The sequence below is a fragment of the Rhineura floridana genome, chromosome 6 (assembly GCF_030035675.1).
Source record: "Rhineura floridana isolate rRhiFlo1 chromosome 6, rRhiFlo1.hap2, whole genome shotgun sequence".
Lineage (NCBI taxonomy): Eukaryota > Metazoa > Chordata > Lepidosauria > Squamata > Rhineuridae > Rhineura > Rhineura floridana.
Window position 1 is genome coordinate 118,744,785 of NC_084485.1, and position 23,781 is coordinate 118,768,565.

General features: G+C 38.5%; 1 protein-coding gene across 6 annotated transcripts in view; it reads left to right on the forward strand.

Annotated features, from left to right (window-relative positions):
• The first annotated feature begins 240 nt into the window (after nucleotides 1-240).
• The window catches only part of ZNF326 (zinc finger protein 326), a 32,614-nt gene continuing 9,073 nt past the window's right edge, over nucleotides 241-23,781 (forward strand). The window contains exons 1-9 of one of the 6 annotated variants that reach the window (XM_061633620.1): nucleotides 241-405; nucleotides 1,190-1,425; nucleotides 6,511-6,631; nucleotides 8,574-8,979; nucleotides 11,187-11,382; nucleotides 13,398-13,432; nucleotides 15,630-15,714; nucleotides 17,814-17,928; nucleotides 19,946-20,093. In XM_061633620.1, the coding sequence (XP_061489604.1) occupies nucleotides 1,410-1,425; nucleotides 6,511-6,631; nucleotides 8,574-8,979; nucleotides 11,187-11,382; nucleotides 13,398-13,432; nucleotides 15,630-15,714; nucleotides 17,814-17,928; nucleotides 19,946-20,093 (1,122 nt within the window). In that variant the 5' untranslated portion in view covers nucleotides 241-405; nucleotides 1,190-1,409. Of the gene's footprint in view, nucleotides 406-1,116; nucleotides 1,426-6,510; nucleotides 6,632-8,573; nucleotides 8,980-11,186; nucleotides 11,383-13,397; nucleotides 13,433-15,629; nucleotides 15,715-17,813; nucleotides 17,929-19,945; nucleotides 20,094-23,781 lie in introns of those variants that run through there. The other 5 variants (XM_061633616.1, XM_061633617.1, XM_061633619.1 and 2 more) reach the window with 5 other exon arrangements.

Here is a 23,781-nt window from a genome sequence, read left to right on the forward strand (position 1 = left end):
CAGTTTATCTTATGAAGGGCCCGTTCCGGCCTGTTCAATTCCGTTCCGGCTTTTACACTTTCCCGTGATTTTGTGGGGTTTGGGAAAAGGTTTTAAGGCAAGAATGAGAAGAAAGAAATGGGGAGAGTTTAGGACATGGCATGGGGAATAAAGAGGACAGGTCTCCCCAAGAAAAATACCTGATGAGGCTTGAAAATGGAAAATAGGGGAAGGGGAAAGAGTGAGTTTGGCCAGCTGATGGGCTGGGGAGGCGGAGAGAGAGTTTGATACCTTTCTTTATTCTGCGAGGCTGCGGTTCAATGATGGATGGTTCTTCAGCAACAGGAGAGGGGGGAAGTCCACAGGAAGGTTCCTGGGAAGAGAGGTGAAGTTCCTTGAGTATCCAGAGATTCCAAAACACAAGAGGTGAAAAGCACCACTTATAAGAATAAGAGGTGTTGGGCTTGAAAATTAACGCAAAAGCTAAAACTGTAAATCCCATCTTCTTCACAGTGAATAGGTTAAAAGTTACACAGGTTTTAAGATGGTGCCAGCCACGAAGAGTTTGTATAAAAATGTTTGCAAAATGGCTTCTAGAAAAAGCATGTTCTGCTGTACAGATGGGATGGGGGAAAGAGATTAACATCTTTTGGGCTCTGCTGACAAGATCCTTCAGGCTATTGAAAACTATTTGATTAGTAATTGTGAGGAGGGGGAGAAAGAAAGGGTGATATTTAGGTGATCATTTCTTGGCTAAACACTTTTAGAAAAGATCTGATGCTCTTTTTTCCCCTTAAAATTTGCAAATAATAAGAGATGCATGGCAGAAATTTACAGTGAAAGGCGACAATGAATTTATCAAATGCTCTTGGAACATGCCTTCGTTCCTGTGTTGGAGTCTCTGCTGAGGCCTCTCCAGGACTAAATCAAAACTTCCTTCTGGGGTGCAGATTATCATACTACAAGATGAATGTTTTTAGGGTGCTGAAAGGTAACATGGAAAGTGTGCTTGGTTGGATGTCTAGATCTAGTAGCTTCTTTGTCCAGTAGGTGGCGGTCAACAGAACTTTGTCTTGCTCAGTCTAACGACATGAACAAGAACTCTCCGCCCCACAGGTTCTGTCAGCAGGAGGGGGCCATAGAAGCCTCCTCTTGTCAGGGCGCGTCTTCCTCTATAGACTTTCTATTATTTCGAACATCTTCTCTATAGCCTTGACGCTCCGCCGGGGCTCTTACGTAGCCAATCAGCGGACCAGGAATCGTTTGGGCGGTCGCTAGCCGTTCCTCAGCTTCGTCGTGGAGGAAACGGCGTCACTGAATCCTTGTGGCGTGGAGGCGGCAGTCGCAGCGGGGAGGCGAAGGAAGGTGACGACGACACTGCCGTTTCCAACCGCGCGGGCACACCCTGCCCCCCAAGGGCCGTCGCTGCCATGGATTACGGGGAAGGTGAGCCGCTTGACTTTTCTTGTGAAGGCTGCTGCCGCATGTTGAGAGAGTGAAAGGCCCTGGGATGGGCTCTGAGCCTCTGGCTCAAAATGGCGGCGGCGGCTGCTGCTGCGGAGGCGGGAAGATGGCCTAGTCAAAGGGGCCTTCGCTTTGAGCCGGGCTTGGCGCGCCATATTGGTTGACGAGCCTGAGGGGCGCAACGCTCCTTTCGAAAGGCACCCAGCAACGAGGTTCACCTTGTGAGGGCCCCACTCCTCTGGCCTCCTTTCTGTACGACCAGGCCCTATTGTGCGTGTTTGTGTTTGTGTGAGAAATAAGTCAAAGCCCCATAGGGCTTTGTTCGTAAGTAAGGATGAATAGGCGTGGTAATTGAGCTTGCTCGTTGAACCATCCGAGAGGGCATCTATGTTCTGGGGAGAGGCCCTGGAATTACGCGGGGCCTCTAAGATGGAAAAGGCGGCGGCGGCGAAGGTGGGGAGGGCTGTTGTAACTGCCCACACGGAGCCCTCGCCCAGCTTTTCCCAGTTCTCTTTCAAATTGCTGGCCGATCTTCATACTACATGAAGAAAGCTGAGCGCTAGAGCGAGGGATAGGTTCAAAAACGGCTCTCCAAAATAGAAGATTCTCTTCTTTCCCGCGCTTTTCTCTCCCCTCTCCACTGCTTTCCAAGCATACAAATGGAGGCTTGAGTCGCAAGTATAATTAAAAGTAGAACTTCTAACACGCATAGTGGTGCTTTGTTATGTCTTAACCGTCACTGTGTTATTTGAAGGTAGGCTATTTTCGTTCGCGCTTCACGTGAAGGATGGAGGCTGAAGTTCCGTGTTTGCCAAAGTGCATTTGAAATCCAGTTGTTTGCATGATTGTTTAGAAGTAAGCATCTGTACTGAGAAAAATACATTACTTTAGCTTCATGGATTCAAAACAATTAAAATTTCACTGGGTAGCTCTTACTTCTGAATCTAGAAAATGAAGGATATCTAGATTTGAATTATAGTTCTGACATTTTTTTTCATGAAATAAAGAGTGTTTGAAAGCTGCTTTTTTCCTTGGTAAATTATTCTTGGCATGATTGGAAAAACTGCTTGAATCTCTTAAGCTGTGTTACTGTTGTTTCTTATCACCATGGTAAGAGCAGGACTGAAAAAAGGCAAATAGACAATCGTCAAAAGCAGTTGATATGTTTTCTGTTTCTCATAAGTTAGTCTGGGACCTTTACGTACACTTTACTTATGTTCCTATTGTTATGAGCATGGGGGTTGGGATGGATGATTCCTGTGGGTCCCCTTTCCAGCCTCTGATTTGGAATCCTGTGCCTTGGAATGAGGAACTCTCTGCTGGTCTAATAATAATAATAATAATAATAATAAAATTTAATTTGTTAGTCGCCTATCTGTCCAATTTTTGGACACTCTAGGCGACTTACAGCAGCAACAAAATACAATATACAATACAATAAATACACTACATAATACAATAAATACAGCCACATTCATCAATTAAAACTAACATCAAAAACATCAGTTAAACATTACAAACTAATCTAGCTCGAAGTTCCTGTAGGCCTGCCTGAAGAGCCAGGTCTTTAAAGCTCTTCGAAAACTCATCAGGGAGGAGGCATGTCGAAGATTGTAGGGGAGGGAATTCCAGAGGGTGGGAGCCACTACCGAGAGGCTGGTGGGACCGAGAGGAGATCGGCTCAGTTGGTGATACTGGAGATTGGCCAGGTAAGATAATAGGCCAATCAGTTGCCTAGCAACGGTGAATGGGCAAGGGAGAGCCTTTTGTCATTGAAACTCTTCAGGAGAGGATCCCCCCCCTCCTGGAGCCAAGCAGAGGCTTGTAGTTTGAGTTGTGTCTAGAGATTTGCTGGAAACTGAAGGCAGGCAGAGACTGCTGACTGCTGGACTGCTGATGCCTTGAATCCCCTCCATCCTTGAGCTCAGGTTGGAATGTGTGTAAATAAATAAACCATATTTCATAAAGACACCGCAGTCTCCGCTGATTTTCTTCCCAAAGGAAACCAAACCCTGGAGGAGCACAGGGACCCCCGAAATCTCACCGCTCGGAGATTGGAGGAGGCACGCAACACTATATAACAGTGTAGCGTCCTTCCAATGTGATCATTCATATGTTTCCATGGCCAGTCATTTTTGTGTGCATTTATGGAAACAGATGCACTGAACCCAGCACAGGTTGAGGTGATTTTCTCTTTGGACTAAATTCCAGGAAAGGCAAATAATTCTTTGTTGTTCAGCTTCACTTTCCCCACCAGTCCTGCCATGTTACTCACTGTGCTAGTGTGTCATTTGAGCAAAGTGCGTGTGTGGGAAATGTGTGTGTTTACTTCCTCTGTGTTCCCTATTGCCACCTTTAACCAGCTTTATTTACATTTTATTGGATGTAAATTCAGTTGATTTCATTGGAACTTTTATTCTGAAGCAGGAGTTTGGGATTTCTGCTTTAAGCATCCCAGGAGGTATAGGATACATGGGATCTCCCCTCCTCACTGCTGCAGAAAAATCTGTGGCCCTGCCTAACGACTAGAGTACAAAATGGGGCTGTTCTGGGGTATGTCGGAGGACAGGGAAATGTGTTGAATCTGAAGGAGCTGGCATATCTCCAGTGGAAAAAGTGGGAGGGTAATGCTTCAAATGAAAGAAAAATGCAGAAAGGATGGAAAAGTGCAAGAGCTTTGAAGCGGTGGTTAAACTACTTGCAGTATACCTCTACCTTGGGATTGCAGCCTTAGTTTCTTATGTCATAGATTAAAGAAAAAAGTGGGTGTTAGAAAACTGTTTTAGATCAGAAATGCAAGCAATATACCTATCAGATTAACTATATTTTTATTATATTATAGTAGTTTCTATCTCCAGAAATTAAAGTGTATTAATATAGTTTCCTAATTTTTAGAAAAGAAACAAATATACGCTCAAAACATTTAATTGATACATGTATCATTTTATTGTAGGATTGCTATTTAGAAGTACTTTCTAGAAGATCTAACTATACGTACAACAAGGGCAAAACTCTGGAGCCTGGAAAGGATTTTGATAATGGACAGTTGGGCAGTGCAAATAATTGAATTCTTGTATATGCTGAAGCACAGAAGTCTTGGTGGTTGTTGAAGGAAACAGTGCCTTCACAAGAAATTGGATGCCGCTAGTTTGTAATGCAAATGTAAATTCTACTTTGGCCAGAACTCTTATTTGAGTTAGAAGTGCCTCTTAGGGCATTATCATGTTAAGCAATTAAGGCATTAAGCAATAATCTGACATTGATGTAGTTATAAATCACAGCATGAAAAAGTCTAGAAAGTATGTGGAAAAGTTCTAGATACGTTTAACAATAAGATTACTTATGTCCAGTAGGTGGCAGTTCAAAGCACAGAACCACATTACAGGCATGCCTCACTTAACTTCACTTAACGTCGCCTCGCTGTATATGCTCCATATGCCTGTATTTCTCCAGAAACGCAGTGCAGCAGCAGAGGCTTTAGCGCGTGGGGGTGGAAATAGACATGATCGTGCCACTGCAAATCAGCTGGGAGGTGCGGCAGCGCAGCAGCAGAGGCTTTAGCGTGGGGCTTTGAGGCTCCGCATGAAGGAGAGGTAAAAAAAGTTTTACTGTAAAAGGTAGTGCTTCACTTTAAGGGCATTTTCAGTTTACGTACTCGCTCTGGTCCCATTGAGTACATTAATGCGAGGCATCACTGTAATCTACAGTCTTATGTCTTTATTTTCTGCTGTGTTTGGGATGCCAGTCTTTAGATCTAGTGGTAGAGAGATCAATTGACTTAAGTCAAACAGTTCCATGAAACCAAGAATACTATTGTGTAGGTGATAATGACTTCTGCAGGATCTGTTGTCCTCATAGATAGAGAATACACTTTTTTTTCCATTTAGACGCACACGACCGGGAAGAGTGCCTGGTCAATTGCACCTTGCGTTTTCTGCACTCCTGAATATTAGTTGGTGACCACGTATTGATCTGTCCTGTGCGGTGTGTAGTTGTGTTGGTTAAAGCAGAAATATTACACATATTCAATGACTTGGTTCAGATGATCAGGTTTAGGTAGTCAGGAATGAGCTGCAGCAAGGACTTGCACACTCCTTTTCTCCTTTGCACTTGAGAGAAGGAAAGTGAAAGCTGGTTCTGACATAATGTGGAACTGAGATTTGTTCTACAATGAAGGTGGAAGCTTTCACTTTCTCATGAAGAAGGTAGAGGAGACTGAAAAGATAGAATGTGAGCCTGAATGATGCTACAGTTCATTCATGGTCACCTACAATGGGTGGGAACCTTGTGACCATCCAGATATTGATAGATTTCCCCATTATCACTGACCATTGTTCATGCTGGCTAAGGTGGCTGATGGGTGTTGGGATTTTAGCAACATCTGGAGGATCACAGGTTTTCCGCATTGAACTCAAAATATGGTTTTATGTAATTGAACTAGGCCTTGAATTAGTTCTCCCCATGCTATTGGATAGGGTAAATCAGGAACTGCTACCTCAGAAAAAAAATGGTGCTGTTCCTGCCAAAGACCAGGATGGATGGTGTAAGCCAGCCCCTGTAAGCCTCTTCAGGCTATTTTGTTTGGACTGGTTGCTGGTGGAAGACAGTAGATTTAGAACAGGCAGACAGGGTGAGATTGGGTGAGATCCAGGTAAGTCTTAATTGGAGTAGATGTGTTGAAGTCAGTGGGCTTCAGTTACTAATGCTGGATCTTGTCTGTTAATTTCACCATTAGGAGGGAAGTATGACTGTGTAAAGGCAAAACAAACCTCTTGCCTGTACATGGAGTCTCTTTGCTCAAGGTGTGATTAATCCAGAATGTTTCATTAACTATAGTTTCCCGGTTCAGATGAAATGGGGAAGTATGGTTACTAGCTTTGGAACAAGCCAGGATTCTAAACTATGGTTTAAAGACTAAGTTAGTTGTGTTATATATAACTTATTGTTACATTTATATCCAACCTTTTCTGCAAGGTGATGTACCCAGGTCTCACTGTTCCAATCGCAGAGATATGTAGGGGATGATTAGTCTTATTTTAATAAAATCAGTTTTCCTTCCTTTCTTAGAAATGGACCGTGACTATGGGCATGGTGCCTATGGTGGCCCGAGAGCTATGGACTCTTACATGAACCAGTCATATGGAATGGAAAGTCATGGAGGAGGTGGAGGAGGTGGCGGTGGTACCAGGTAAAATACTGAATCAGTTACTTCATATAGCGAACAAAGCATAATTGCATTCAACAATTATATTTACCAAATTTAAGTGTTCCTTGAACATGCCACATTGAATTCTGTGTGCAACAAAGCTCAGGCAGGTACTCTGTGGCAGATTTAAAAAATATTGGGTTTGGTTTATTTTAGTGATGTACAGTGCTGTAATAGATTTTAAGATGGGCCTGCATGAATTTGGCCTACAGCCTATCTCATCTTGAGCATTCAGGGGGCAGTATAGAACCTATATAGAAATAGACAATTTTGATAAACTTATTGCTTGTATTTTAGCATTCAGATTGTAAGGAACATTTAAATTTCATTTTAGTGCTAATATATACTGCAAGAATATTCCCTGGTAAATAAATTGTCATGTCCAGATTATTTTATTGGCAGGTACTAATTACACTAAAGCTTGTGTTTGAAGCTTTTGGATTTGCACTATGCCTGCAGTTCATGTTTACTAACTTAGGTCATCTTTTTTATACAAAATTGGTTTTCTTTTAAGATTTGTGCATTTTAAGCAAAATAACTGGATGAAACACTAAACCTGGTTGTATTCTTATTTGCATATTTTAATTCTTGTATGACAATCAAAGACTGCAGGTTGGCAACTCTGAATACATAAGTATTTTTGTAACATTACGAAAATCAGGAAACTGCACAATTTTGTTCAAGAATTGGTTGATATCTAATACTTGTGCATAGTTAACTGCCCTGAGAATAACGAGTATCATGTACCTACCATTTAGTAATCTGCATATGATTGGAGTTCACTATCAAAATTAATACATAAAAATCACTTGTTGTTGTAGCAGACTGTTCTGTAGATGGGATTTTAAATGTACAAGTCTTGTGTGATTGAATTTTTTAAAAATGAAAATAAAATTGGGGATGATGTTATAGGCAAGGGCAATATACATAGTAATTAGTGTGCACTTTTTAAATTAAAGGCGTTTATTGCCTATTTCTACTGAGTTAATTATCTGAATGCTGTGGGGAGACTAATGAACTCCCCTTTCCAGTGCAGTTGAACATGACAACATTGTCCCCCTGCACTCTGCCTTTTCCTGTACTTCAATAAATAAGTAAAATATTGTTTCATGTGGCCTTTGATAATAGGTGTTTACATGTAATGCATAGCCTTTCCATCTACCAAGGGTACATTGATACTGAAAACTTATGTTCGTCTTTTCAGTTCTGTGCTAAAGTACCTGCCTTATTCTCTAGAACAGCCTTTCCCAACCAGTGTGCCTCCATATGTTGTTGGACCACAACTCCCATCAGCCTCATCCAGCATTGCCAATGGCTGAGGCTGATGGGAGTTGTGGTCCAACAACATCTGGAGGCACACCGGTTGGGAAAGGCTGCTCTAGAATATGCTAAATGTAATAATAGAGTATAGAGTATGCTGGGCCATATGTTGCAAAAATAGAAATATCTAAATAATTGAACTGTGAACCTTTCAAGCTTTAAAAGAAAATGTATCAAGTTGTACCAATTACCTCTCATTTTTGATAATGTCACAGCTTTCCCAATTGAGGGAAAGCCTTTTAAATGTTAAACTGTTGTTAGGTATGACTTTAAAGATAAAGTTTTATTAACCTTTAAGTTTGTGCAGGTGCCTGCATCCGTAAGACTAGGTCTGGGCACATATAATGAGGTTTAAATATTACTGAGAAGCTAAATTTAGTGAAGTTCAGGCATTCTGAACTTATAATATTATTTTTACAGAAACATGGCTCAGATAGCTTTCTGTCTGGTCATATCTTGGAACTGCCCAGCCCTAATCAAGGCAAACCCTACCAAAGTAAAATATACATTGATTTTAGTTGATAAATGTCAACTGATGACTTGTCTTTTGAAATGTTTAACTTTAGTAAGCTTATTTTTTTTTTCCTCACTGCAACTTTTCCAGGTTTGGACCTTATGAGTCTTATGACTCCGGGTCTTCTCTGGGTGGGCGAGATCTGTACAGATCTGGCTATGGTTATAATGAACCCGAACAAAGCCGCTTCGGAGGTAGTTATGGTGGTCGATTTGACAGCAACTACCGGAATAGCCTTGACTCTTTCGGAGGTAGAAACCAGGGCGGGTCTAGCTGGGAAGCACCTTACTCACGCTCAAAGTTGAGGCCTGGGTTTATGGAGGACAGAGGAAGAGAGAGTTACTCTTCCTACAGCAGTTTTTCTTCACCCCATATGAAGCCTGCACCTGTAGGCTCTCGGGGGAGAGGAACGCCTGCTTACCCTGACAGTGGATTTGGAAGCAGAAACTATGATGCTTTTGGAGGACCATCAACAGGCAGAGGCCGTGGCCGAGGAGTAAGTACAGAATCTTTTCAGATTCTTTTCACTAGTCACTCTTTTAAACCCTTTCAAGACCATAGCATTTAAAACAAATGACCCTGTCCAATGCAGTGCACTTTTGGCCAAACTGTTAGGGTTCCCAATCCCGTACCCGGTGTTTCTTCATTTGCAAGTAAAGCACTAAGAGATTAGTTGCTAAGGCTTTATCAAATCTCTCCTTTCGTTTGAAAGGTGAAGATTAAGGCAATGGGTTTGGTCTAAAAGGGGTTAAAAGGAATTGCATTTTTCCTTGTTAACACTAGCATCTTGGCTAGTGGGAGAAGTCTTGAATCATTGTAAAGGTTAATTAGAACCTTTCTCAGTTTTGAGTAGGTTAAAGGTGCAATGTATGTATAGTATTGAATTTTACGGGTTGAATGCCATAAGGCTGATTTTGTCCAGATAGGCAGGCAATTGGTTCTTCATACTTATTTTTAGCTAAACACAAGATCACCAGAGTCACATGGAGTATATGGGTCTAATAAAGATATATACGGTAATAAGAAATAAGGTGATTTGAAATCATGGTTAAAGGGGCGGCATCAACTTAACTAATCATTTCAGAATGAAAACTGTGCACTGAACAGTTTTTAACACTTTTGTTAATCTTTTTAATAGAATTACCTACACCTTGCATGCTGGATGTGATGTTCCAGTGCAGCTTCAAAAGTGCAATTGAAACATTGTGAACAAATTAAAGAAACTCAAATATTAGAAAAACTTGTTAAAAGCTACTATACTCGTGATGCAATACTTCAGATTTATAAGATGATGATGTCCCATTAACTTTATAATCTTATGTAATTTTAGTACATATAGTTCAGCTATTGAAGCTTGTCTTGATCTTACATATGCTGTCTTAACTTTCATAAGCATAGTATGTTTCAAGAAAATAGCTGTAAAAAACATTGGATACCTTATTCATTACTTAAATGTAGTGGGGAGGATAATCTTATTGGGTTGCCTGAATGCCTAATCTGTTATTTCAAAAATTGTGAATGTGGCATTCTGAAGGCATAATTGGCATAATAAGATTTAACCCTCAGAGACATAAACAGAGCTAGGAGCTTTCTTGTAGTTTGATAATAAACTACTTTGCAGGTATGTGTAGCCTTTGGTTGTCAGATAGTTTTTTAAAGGTAGGTTTATGAGACTGTGTGAGTTAAAGTCTCGGGGAGTATTGACTAGTTAACTTCTTAAAGCTTAGTGTGCCTCTTTCGAACTCTGAATACTTGGAGGAATAAGCTACTTACTGTATTTAAAATGCATTGCACCTTTAATAGATTCTGGAAATATTTGCTCATGCAAATGTAAATCGCCTACAAAGTGTCTTTTGATTTATGTACATGCAGTGTGGAGATATTGCTAGATTGTTGTTTATAGACAAATTGAAATTTAGAACATATGCATGGACTTTGTTAGTGTATTATATTTTAATGAGTTCTAACATATTCTGGCCTGCTAGGGCTAGCTGTTAGTCAAGTTAGGGAAACATTTTAAGTTCTACTGCCTTTAATGTGTTTAGCTATTAATAGTAAATATTTGATTTAATGGCAGTATACTTGGTTCTGCTTATATGATTTCACTCATCCACTTAGATGAGCTTTTTTGTATGTGACTGTTAATTAAATGTACCAGCAGGAAAGCAGGCCTACCTTTTGGTTGGTTCTATCTGTTCAGTTTCTCTATTCAGTGCCTTAAAATCTATGAAACAAGCCAATTTAAGCTTTTTACACCCATATTTGAGATGGAAAACTAGTCTTTTCACATCTATGGGTGACATAGCTTGATCCTTGATGCAAACATTTATTGATATAAGAAGGCCTTGTTTTTCTTTACTCACTGATGTAATCCTTCTCATCTTGATATAGGACAAATAAATTTGGCTTTGTTTTTTGATAAATTTATTATCAATTGAGAATCTGAAGAGAGGGAATACAACTAAAATTTTAATAAGATTCAAGTTCTGGACTGATGACTTCAAATAAGCAGAAATATAATATAAACACTTTGTGGTCAAGAAACTGAAAAACTAATATGCTTGCAATTCTGATGTGTGTTAATTTGCTAGTATTGTGTTCTTTTCCCTGAGTTAAAATATGTGTAAATATGTACTTGTAGGAATTAGGTTGCTTGCAGTCAGCCACATCATTTTCTAATACTTGCTCTTCACCCATTTACAGTATATGGGAGACTTTGGAGGCATGCATAGACCTGGAATTGTGGTAGACTATCATAACAAACCCAGTTCTGCAGCAGTAGCTGCACGAGGAATAAAGAGAAAAATGATACAGCAGCCATATAATAAACCAGGTGGGACATTTATCAAGAAACCCAAACTGACAAAACCTAATGTGAAGATGAACCAAAACAAACCTAGTAAGTAATTGAACAAAAGATACAAATAATAGCGCTATTTAACTTTTGCCGGGAGGACACGTTTATGATGCTTTGCCATTCTTCATTTTTCATCCTCAAAGCCCCATCTGAAAATAGCAATCTTGGCACAGATTAGAAGTTTTAATCAGCTACTTAAATTGAAGTCACTTTATCAGATTTGTGCCTATATACTATATTTCTGTGTTAAATGTTACCTAGGAAATTTAGTTCTTTAATGTATGCATATATTTTTAAACCTTTTCTGGCTTCTTTTATTGTGAAGACTGCTTGCTAGATGAGATGCTGTAAGATTGTTATCTAGAAAGCAATCATTACTGAAACAAATTTCAGATCTTAATGTTTAAATGTTTGTGGCAATCCAGTAGATCAGATTTACAAAGGTAACAGTGGAAAGCAATTGTTTTGTTCCCTTCTGCAAACCTTGTGGACTTGCTATTCTTCAAAACAACAATAAAAATCAACACTTTTTTTCTGCACTAACTTCACAGTGGCAAATTCATTTAGATATGCATATTTTAATAACTTCATATAAAAGGCCTATGTGTGTGTGGATAATTTTGTATGTGTATTTAATCTTAAATTGCCCCTCATATTGTTTGGATGGGGTGTGTGGCTAGCTATTGGAATTGACTTGAAATTTTGAGAGGACTCCAGATGACATACTTGTCATTTCATAATAACTCTCTATTAATGAAATATCCATAATTGTAATGAATGTGGTACATATGAGAGATGTTGTGTTGCAGACATGAGAGGTGGAGTTAGTGGCTGTAACATCTTGCATGGTACCTCCACATGAATCTTGAGGTAATGGAGGCTGGGCCACTCAACATCAGTGTTGATGAAATGGTTTTGCTCTTAGAAGTGCCATCCCATAGTGCAATGCATTATTCTCCCCCCGCCCCTGCAATGAATGGCTATCATCTAAGAAAGCAAAGCAGCCTTCCTCAATCTGATGCCCTCCAGGTGTTTTGGATTACACCTCTCATCAGCCCTGATCATTGGTCATCTTGCCTCAAAGGAAATGCTGGTTGAGGGGGCATAGGGACTAAATTGCTATATTCAAGTAATGTTGTGCATTTCGGTATTGCTCAGTAACATCACACTGGGTATAGCTTAAAAGGTATTAAGTATATAAAATGAAAATTTTAGAAATTACATTTCCTCTTACATTACAAACATAGATTAGAATTTCCCCTTTATTAGGGTCTATGCTTCTATCCATCCATATGTCTCTTGAATTTAAGGCAGATTATCCACTTTCTTGAATTTAAAAACTTATTCTACCTGTGTCTTGAAGCTGTGACTTTGTTTTTAATCAGCAGTACATTGACAAAATTCTCCCTTTGCTGGAAATATCTTTAAAGCCTTGTTTCAGTTTTTGTGATCTCATTTAAGATTTAACAACCTTTTTTAATTTGAATACACTAACTTCCTTTTTTTAAAAAAGACTCTTCTACCTCACATGGTCTTGCTTTCCCAATCTAGTCGGCAGGCTGATCTAAAATTTTGTGTACAAATTCTTGTTAATTTCTTTTACTGAACTTGGTGCTCTGTTGAAATGCCTCAGGTATGCTGTTATACCATTGGAGTCTGAGAGTAAATGTAGAAAACTCTACCAATCCATTCATGCATACAATGTGAAGACTGATTTTGAGTGTAATAGAAACAACAGTTGTGAATTGAAATTAAAAGGTTTGTAACAAATAAATGGAAAACCAATTACACAGTATGATGATATTATCCCACGTTTTTCATATTGTTTTCACTTTTGATGTAATTTCAGTGCCAATGAAAGAGTTTGGTTAAGTCAAATTAAATGTATTTTTAATGTGCTACTGCATGCCAGTTTATTTAATGTATTTTTTGAGTTTTCTATAACCAAGCCTCCTGTGTTCCCAGCTTCCCAAGGATTTAAGCAAAATGCTAAGTGAGGTAAACATTACACTGCAGTTTGATTGTGTTTAAATTTCTTCCTCCTTTCATGCTAATAGACCCAAGGACACCAAGCAAGAAAACCACTGCTGAGGTAACGATCTCTAGTTTTGCAAAATACTGTACTTTACAACAAGCATTAGAGTACATCTTGACTATTACTCTAATATTTACCGTGCTTGATTGAGAAGGCTGTGAAACACAGGTGATGTCTGTGAGCACAGTTAGTTTTTTAAATCTTCTTTTCTAATAGCACTGGCCTGGAAGAATTTGAACCGCATCTTCTGATACAGCGTGAGAAATTGCTGTTAGAAACAAGAGGATGTCTTTTGTATAGCCATGGTGCAATCTAGAGAACTTAGATCAGACAGAATTTTTTAAATTCCAGTAATCTTACTCCATTTGAAGGGTTGGCACCTGGGAGTTCTTTTATATGTGATGTTGTGGTTTCAATCTTAATAAGAGATTATTGAAAGGCAAGATAAAAACCATGTACTTACCAACTCTTCATCTACTTGCAAATTTTGGTCATGAAGTGGATTTCTAAAAAAACAATTATATCCTTCCTTTCTTCCATCATGGAACTCAAAGTGAGGTACATGGTGCTCCCAGGTAGTCTTCCATCCAGACACTGACCAGACACAGATCTTTTTAGCATATTATTCAGTTGATCTTGTAGATTATAGTGGAAGAAAAGTCAGAACTAAAAATGAGATCTTTCAGTGCTTAGTAGAAAGCCATATAGGTTCTAGCTTTGTAGAAAACCATATATCTGGAATCTATATAAACTTGTAGGCTTCAAAATATTGGTAATATAGCCAAATAACAGGTCTTTAATCAAGTGTTCAAAATAACCAGCAGGCATTTTTGTAAAATGATTTTCAGCTTCTGATTATGGCCTGTGTGGGTCTAGTTTGTTTACACAGGTTCTCTGACAGCAAGTTTGATTTTAATCTTTGAATTCTTTTAAAATGAAAATCTAGGTTAAGGGCTAGAAGAATCCTAGGTATCTGACTATCAGCATGCTGGAGTTTTGAAATACGTTTCTAGCTAGTTTGAACCTAACACCTAAAATGCAGTGTTTGCATCAGGAACTCTGAACTATTTTCCGGGACTGTATATATTTGTTTCTTTAAAAGTTTTATCTAATCAGATGTACTCTGAGGCTTTTAGGTGGCTTATAATTTAAAATGACAATACATAGGATGAAATTGTAAACCTGCAACATTTAAAAAACAGTATAAATACATAATAGACTGAACACAGCTAAAACAGAAAAATAGCTGTATGAACATGACACAAATACTGGAGACCTTCCAAAAGCCTGACAGAATAAAAATGCTTAAAAGTCATCCCCTAAAAAGTTCAGTGAAACAATGCTAGTGATCCATGGGGTATGTGCTACCACAGAAAAGATCTGCTTCCATTCTGTCTTCAGTGATGAAGGACTTGAGGTAAAATATACAGTATATGGGACAGCTCATATAGGAGCAGGGGATTCAGTGAGATACTCCTGTGATTGATGGGTTAACTAAGTACTAATGATGAAAGAGTAAAGGTAAATAAATGAAAACTTAAGAGACAATAGTAGGAAAGTGCAATAAGATGAATGGCTAAAAACACTTCCATTCCTAAGGTGGGCATCTATCGGAAAAGCCAGGAAAAAGGAAATCTGCCTCATCAGATCCTGAATGTTGACTGAGATAAAAATTTACTTGTTTGACCCAAATATTTTAACATTTCATGTGCCCCAAATGCTGTCCAGGAGTAATTACAGCTTTCATAGAATAGTAGAATTGGAAAGGGCCTATAAGGCTATCGAGTTGAACTCAGTATAACTACACAACTCTTCAAAAGTTTTGTCTGTTTTATAAGAAGTGGAATTTAAAATCTATTATTATTAGAATCCAATATTGCATGAGTAGATTTCCGCCTGTGCAGTGGAACATCACTTTCTTCTCCCTTCACCCCCTCCCATCTGTTGTGGAGGGCCGGGTGGAAGGGAGGAATGTGAAGTCCTACTGAATTAGAAGTTCGTTCCACTCATGCACACAGTGTTGGATGCAACCTACTGCCATATTTATTCATCACCATATGCTAAAGGTCTTGTGGTGATTGACAGTGAGAAAGACACAATCAAAATTTATATTTTAAGTTCATTCTTTTTAATTCAAGCTGATCACTTGAGATAACTGGATTGAAATGAATGCTTTTTTTACTGGAATTGATGTGCTACGTTTTGTCAGCTCTTCTGTTTACTCTGGAAACTTGTGCATTTGACCTTCCATCAGGGTAATGAAGCTGAAGCAGGTGCTGCAATTATGGATGAAGACTTTACAAAAGATGCCTATGATGGCATCTTTCAGGCATTCGAAGGTAAGCCTGCTTGTTTTATCAGGTAACTCAAGATCAGGTGTTTCTACAGTTTCACCTGGTGATGTGTTTCGAGAGAAGTTGCACTTGATTTTGTGTTCTTTCCTGCATTTCTGTGTTCCACCTTCAAAACAAGTAACTTTTAGGTAGCAGTGGCTTTTGATTGTGGCAAATATATCATTATTTGTGATAACATTTTTGTTTTTACATCCAGATCATGTGTACATGGCACTTACTTGACTCTTGTTGTTTCCTGTAGCATTAATGACATCATTCAAAATGAGTGTTTTAGTATTGATCATCCTTATCTTTGTAGTTACTTAATATTTCATGGTATTGATTTTAAAGTAGACCAACTACCAGCTGTTCTTCACCATAAATTGGTTGTGTTTGTACATGCTGCTTATTAAAACAGGTAAACTATGTATTTCTAGGAGACAGAAGTTTCAGTTGCTAAACCATATCTTCAAACCCACAAGCAAGAAAGTTCTACATTGAGGCTGAAATTTTGTCTTAAACTTCTTTCCCTTGATGTGCTTTGCTATCGTATACGGTCTGTATGACTATGTGGAATGCTGGGAACTTGCTACGAATTGTATGGAGTTTCTTGTCTCAAAACTGTGGGTGTATCTCATACTGTGTAATAGGCTTTCCATTAAAATACTATGCACTGTTTTGTTTGTGCTGCTATGATTACAAGTCCAAGTGGAACTTTTTTTGACCCCGAAATGGAATCATCCTCAGGTCACAACCTAAGTCTGTTCTGAGATTCTAGTGTAGAATTATATCTCTGGATTCATCAGTTAATGGCACCCTAGGAAATGCACAGTTTTTTTCACTTAACTCTTGAAGTAAAGCATCATGCTGGAAAATAGGAGTCTTGGGTTCCTATCTGGACTTGAGCCTCCATTCCCCTGGATTTAGTAAACTAGAGATTTAAAAGGTGTGCCGATCTTGAGAGGCAAGTTGCAGACTGGCTCTCTCTACAGAACTCGATGTCAGATGGCTTATGCAGCAGTTAAACAAGGACTCATTTGCATATCCTTTGAGGTAAGGTGCCACATTGCAAGTGTGTCCCCATAAAGTGCTTTGGAGTGGGTGGGGGATTTTTTCTCATGAAATGTATAAGTGTGTGTGTGTGTGTGTGTGTGAGAGAGAGAGAGAGAAAATTGAGTACTTGTCTGTAAATTAGGGGAATAGTACTTCAGTGTTGCTTATCACCTCCACAAGTAATTGTAGGCTGTTCTGATTATTATTCCTACATTGGATGTGACTTGGCAGATAGAAATTGACAGATGATTGGTACCTGTTTTTAATAAGGCAGATTTTTCTTTCAAAGTGATATGCAAAGGAGAGAACAGCTGTTTGGCTGCTTGAAAATCATGTCCAGATTGACATTTAAACCCACATTTTGCATATGAATTGAAAACCTGCCTCCCTGTAAATGGAAGGACTCCATAGCATCTTTGAAACAAAATTTTGAAATTTATTAGTACGCAATGACAAGTTTGGAAGAATAAGGAATGTCCATACATTTTTATATTTGTGTTAAAACCCATCAGATTGCCAATCATATGGGGGACATAATCAGAAAATCTGTATTTAACATTGTGTTGTACTATAGGGTTAAATATATCCTTTTGCTTGGGATTTTAAAGATTGCATGCTCTTTTCAGATTATCTTTTTTTCTGTTCAATAAGCTGTCTTCACAATAAAACCAGCAAGCATCTAGCTTAAAAGATAACACAAATTTTATGCAGCAGTAAGTTTGATATCTCTTTGATTGTAGGCTCTGCAACTGTTGTGATTTATCATTCTCTGCTGGTCACTTAGTAGTGCCTTTAGTATCTAGGCACAATGAGGTTAGGTTGGCTTTATGTTTTGCAAACTCACAAATCTATGCTGAAATGTTTGGATGTTCCATTTGCTTTTAATTAAGTAAACCCTAGTTGATGCCATTGGCATACATGGCTTGAATTTATTCCTTCTTAATGACACCATAAATAATGGTTGAAAGGGAATGATAGGGTAAGTTGCACTTCACATTTCCCTCTTGTTGGAGTCTGGAACTCTCATTTATTTAGCTCCTAACTGTTTTTAGGTGTCAAGCCAGAAGTGAAAAATGAAGAGGAAGAAAAACGTCGAATTGAGGCAAGAAGAGAGAAGCAAAGGCGTAGGAGGGAGAAAAACAGTGAAAAGTATGGTGATGGTTACAGGTTTGTGGTGGAAATGTCATGAATTTGCCCCAGCCATCATTCACAGGCATGCACAATGGCAATAGCATCTCCCTTACGCTGCCTTTGCTCTGCCTGCTCCATGGTGCCTTATATCGGAGTCCCAATGCCATACAGACTGTACGCTATGTTGTCATATCTTATCTAGGAAGCTAGTCACTGCTCTGTATTTCATGATAAGCCGCTACGCCCTGAGCTATCAGAAATACCAGGGAATCCATTGTAAGGACAGAATGCCTACACACCATGTTGAGGAATCCCCAGCTAATTATCATTTAGATACTTCATGGAGAGAGTGTGCTTAGTTTTGTCAAGCTAAGCTTCACAAGTTGTATTTGTTTTGTTTTGTGGCCTGTTGTAGTGGCTAAAAGTGACCTGTAAGCTCAGAAATTCTTGGTTCAAATCTACCGTTAGTCATAAACGCACTGTGGGCTTAAGAAAGGCTAATAACTTGCAAATTTCCATGTGCAATAATGGCGATAGTAAATGAAATAAATGTATTGTAGCACTTTGAACATTTGAAATGCTATATAAAATGGTAATTGTTATGATTTATTATTGTGGTTAAATGTTTGACAAATAAAATTTATCCATCACTGCTGTCCGGCAGTGACATCCAGTGATGTCTGCCTGCTTGTGCAATAGGTCTTCCAGTTTCTCTTCTTCCCCCCCCCCAATGCCCCCAATGCTCTGGAGCAGTTTTGGGGAGTACATGGAGCACTGGACAGGAAGGAGCTCTGTTGTGCAAGCAGATGCCCACTTGCACGATGTTTGGTCTTGTCTAGGGTCTTTGATTCCATATAGACTGATATGCTCACCAGACACTGGGTACTTTGTTGATAAGCTGAAAGTATAAAAATAGCTGTCGCTTATTGACTAATCTAACTTTTTAAAAACCTGTTTCTACAAGAGAGATAAGTGACTCTTTTCCTTTAGAGCACAGTAAACGTAGGGATGTTGAGTCAGCCCTGTTACATTAATGTTGTAGATTTCTTCCCTCTTGTAGTTCTGTGATTATGATGTACAGCTAGGTGCTCAGTGATGCCTTTTGCTTTTCTGCCTTCCCAATCTCTGGGGTTAGCCATTTGTCTGCAATGAAGAGCCTTGAAGCACCTTAAAGACCATTTTATTGTGGCAAACGCTTTTGTAAATTAGTCCACTAAAATGAAGATTAATCTGAATTGCTCTCTAGTCCACTAAAGCCTGTGCCACAATGGTCTTTCTTCAAGTATCTTGTGGGATACTGGACAAAATCCGGTGTTGTGCCAAATAATGTGATGGAATTTCTTTCCTTCCTGCAGCCTCCCCAGTCTGCTGTGGAGGGTTTTAGATTTTGGGGAGAGGAATAGCAAGTGGAAGGCTGTTGGACAAGCAGGATATCAGACCGTCTATTTGTAGTATTTTGCAAATTTTAGTTTTGCAGGTACATTAGTTTTAGAAGAACTAACATTTTCGTGTTCTGTTGCTAGTTACTCCCCCCCCCCCCAATTTTAATATTGCTTTGGAAAACTGGAATTTCAGTTAGTCTGTATTGGGAAAAATGTATTTAAAGTCTGGAAACACAAGCAAGAACTACTTTTATTAATACTTGTTTTTATTAGCAAGGTATACTTAAAATCAGTAGATGCCATTCCATTATTTTAAACTGCTTTTGAAATTGCTCTCAGATTGATATATAGAATGGGGAAGTGTTTGAGAGAAACAACTGTTTAAGCTTTGGGGATTCATAAAACCATTAGTGAATGTCTTAGAGTGCAACTCAAGGCATGTTTCTTCAGAAGGAAGTCTCACTGAGTTTTTTGGAACTTAGTCCCTTTTAAGTGTGCTAAGAATTGCGCTCTGAAAGTCCAAAAGATATTATGAACTTATTTAGATGGTTGTGTTAGACCCATTTCTGTATTTTTATCAGCATATAATGTTTGTTAATGGAAAAAGTATTACAGTGACAGGATTTTTTAAAAAAATGATGTCTATGTAATATGCCTATATCTTCTGCTAGAATGGCATTCACCTGCTCATTTTGTAAGTTTCGAACATTTGAAGAAAAAGACATTGAAGCTCATCTGGAAAGTGCTGTCCACCAGGAAACTTTAGATCATATTCAGAAACAAACCAAATTTGACAAAGTTGTGATGGAGTTTCTTCATGTAAGTAGCTATCTTGTCTAAATCTGTTAATGTCACACTATAAATTGTATATTGACTTAAAAAAACAAATGAACCACAATGGCATTAATCTTCAGATGTGAGAATTAAAAGAAAGACCAGCTCCTAACACGAAAAGTAAAGTGATAGACAGTTTTCTGAACATAAATAATGAGAACATATTAACACATATGTCACTTACTACTATACCATGGAGTGTGTTGTACACTTGCAAAAAATGTTTGACCAGGAACAGTGCCATTTATAAAGTTTTGCCTATTCAGATGCCAATGTCTGCCTTCGTTTATCCCCCCACCCACTCCCTTCACCGTGTCTTCTTTTTTCTTTTCAATTAATTTTTATTCTAATTTTCAAAACCAAAATAATACAAAAAGAAAACAACACAAATCAATAACTAATACAATACAAAAAAAATACATATATATATAAAAATATTGACTTCCGATTTGTCATAGTTCAGCTATAAATCTATAATATATAACAAACCTATCTCTTAATAGATTATAAAATCACCTTCGTCCAGCAGTTATCTTAGTTGGTTTCAAATCTCATTAACATCATATCATTTTAATCTTCCACAAAAAGTCAAAGAGAAGTTTCCAATCCTTGAGATATATGTCAATCAATTTTTTTTTCTAAATAAACATGTCAATTAATCCAACTCATCAAATCTACTGAGTCCAGTAGTTTCAAATCGCTCTTCTGTCATTATCCATATTGGGTCCATCTTCCATCTTTACGCACCCAAAAATCTTGCTGTCATAGTCATATAATAAAAGTCTGATAGGAATTTCCTCCATCACAGATATTTTCTTACCATCAAATCCAAACGTAACACTGAAGTATTGTTTCAAAGCCGCATCTCTGCTCCTCTTTTCCACATGATACACTAGTACATTTCTTGAAGGTTTTTCCATTGACACAAAACAGGGATTAATTCTATTAACTTTCTCCATTTCAAGTTCCATCAAATCCTTCCAGTCCAGGAATTTTTTTGAACCGATAATATCTTTATCTCCAATCTCTTCAATTCCTTCAGAGACAGCGCTGTATTCCAAACTGTAATATTTATCTCCAGGATCCGTCACAACCAGGAAATCCAAATCTTTTTTCATGTCCATATTTAAGCCAATCTCCATAGATTGAACCTTGCCTTTAATTTCTCTTTCATCATTTTTTTGTTTTCCAGATCTACCTTTATTCTCCTTTCTCATAGAATCCTGAGTTTCTTTCAGCTCCTGTCTCATTTCATGAAATTCAGTTCTCCACGCTTGTCTATTATTTCTCAGTTCTTGTTTTATTGAGTTAATCCCATCCATTATTTTCTGAAGCATGTCTAGAAATAAAGTCCCTTCTTGTACATCCATGATCTTCTTAATTGCCATTCTTAAAACCAAAAGAACAAAACTCCTTCAATTTTCAATGTCCCAAGCAAAGAGCAGTTTATTTCTTTATCCAGTTACAAAGGAGTTAATCTTTCCAACCAACTAACGTCACACGCTAGACAGTCCTTATCTCTTAAATGTCCAGAAGTGCAAAAACAGCTTTTAGTTCACAGCGTTCAAATAACTAGTAGCAGAGAGAATGAGCAGATTCGTCAACAAAAAAAAAAGTAGATCAGAAAAAATAGTCCCTTATATATATTACACAAAAGTCTTGTAAATCAAAAAGATTTCTTATCTCTCCCAATCAGAAAGCTCTCATCCGTTGTAATCTTTAAAACGCAATTTTCCATGTCAGCTTTTTGCAATAAAAAAAAAAAAGATAAGCTATTTATATTTTCTTCCCCCTTAGTTCCGTAAATAAAGAAGGAAAGTCTTACCTCATCTAGGTTATCTTAATTGCTGTTACTTTGACAAATCTCTTTAGCTATATAGATAAGAAAATGATAAATGTAGACAGGAGGTTTGCCAGCTAGTCCGTTAAAAAAAAACGGGTCACTTATCCAGCTGAGCTAGCATAAAATCCTCGCTCTGTCTGAACTGCTGGAAGACAGACAATTCTGACGAATTCCAGGCTCCAACAATCAAAACAAAACTATGTGGCAGATCTCACGCTTCTTCCTTATCCGGAAGAAATCATCCCCAGTCAGAAAAAACCCTTCTGACTGAATTTAAAACTGGATAAGTTTCATCCAAGACGGGAGCCCGTCTCAGAGGCAGCACAGGCGGAGGGATCCTCCTGGGAAGTTCCCTTCACCGTGTCTTCTGAAACAAGATGCTTCATCCAGATACATGGCAGGAGTGCCCTGACCAAGAATAACAGATCTGAAGAGCTGATTAAACTTGTATAGACAGTGTGTGCTAGCTCAGAAGAGGTCTTTTCTTTCAGTAGTGGACTCTGTTATGAAGTGTGCAGTTTGCATGCAAGCTTGTGATTCTTACATGCAAACTGGCACTTCATTCTTGGGAACTTTTGACATTAAGACACTAGAGTTTGGTACCCCAAGAATTAACACAAAGATAACATAAAAGCAAATTTATTATATCAAGAGGGAATTAACTAATTGTTTAAAGGGAATTAGGACATTTAAACAAAATCAATAACCAGTATGCTGATACTAGGCTGAGTTTAGGAGAGTTTTAAAACCAATGCAAGAATTCTTAAAAGCATTCTAAGGTATACATAGGAAAACTGGTCAGGGAAAGAGAAAAGGGAAGAGGGAGGGAAGGATGTTGGTTGAAGGGGTGTAGGTGGCACAGGAGAGAAATAAGGGAGATTTGGGTAGTGATTTTGTTGGGGCTTTGGGAAAGGCAAGAATTAGAAGAAAGAAATGGGGAGAGTTTAGGGTATGGCATGGGGTATAAAGAGAGCATGTCTTCCCAAGAAAGAGACCTAATGAGGCTTGAAAATGGAAGATAGGGGAAGGGGAAAGAGGGAGTGAGTTTGGCCAGCTGATGAGCTGGAGAGGGGGGGAGAGAGTTTGATACCTTTCTTTATTCTGCAAGGCTGCGGTTCAGTGGTGGATGGTTCTTCAGCAACAGAAGGGAGAGGGGGGGAGTCCACAGGAAGGTTCCTGAGAAGAGAGGTGAGGTCCCTTGGGTATGCAGAGATTCAGAAACACAGAGATGAAAAGCACCACTTCTTACAAGAATAAGAGGTGTTGGGCTCAAAAAACATAAAAGCTAAAACTGTAAATCCCGTCTTCACAGTGAATAGGTTAAAAGTTACACAAGTTTTAAGATGGTGCCAGCCACGAAGAGTTTGTATAAAAATATTTGCAAAATGGCTTCTAGAAAAGGCATGTTCTGCTGTCCAGATTGGGGAAGAGAGATCAACATATCTTTTGGGTTCTGCTGACAAGAGCCTTCAGGCTATTGAAAACTATTTGATTAGTAATTGTGAGGAGGGGGAGAAAGAGTGATATTTAGGTGATCGTATCTTCGTTACTTCCAGAAGGGATCTGATGCTCTTTTGTTTACCTTTAAATTTGAGAATGTTAAGGGGTGCATGGCAGAAATTTGCACTGAAAGGCAACAATGAATTCACCAAATGCTCTTGGAACATGCATGCCTGGCTTTCTGTGATGGAGTCTCTCTTCAGGCCTAAATTAAAACTTCTTTCTGGGGTGCAGGCTAACATAGCATGAGCTGAATGTTTTTAGGGGTACTTAATAACAACTCCTTTGCTATATTGCAAAATGTTTTTGATAGTCTAGTTAGTTATAAAA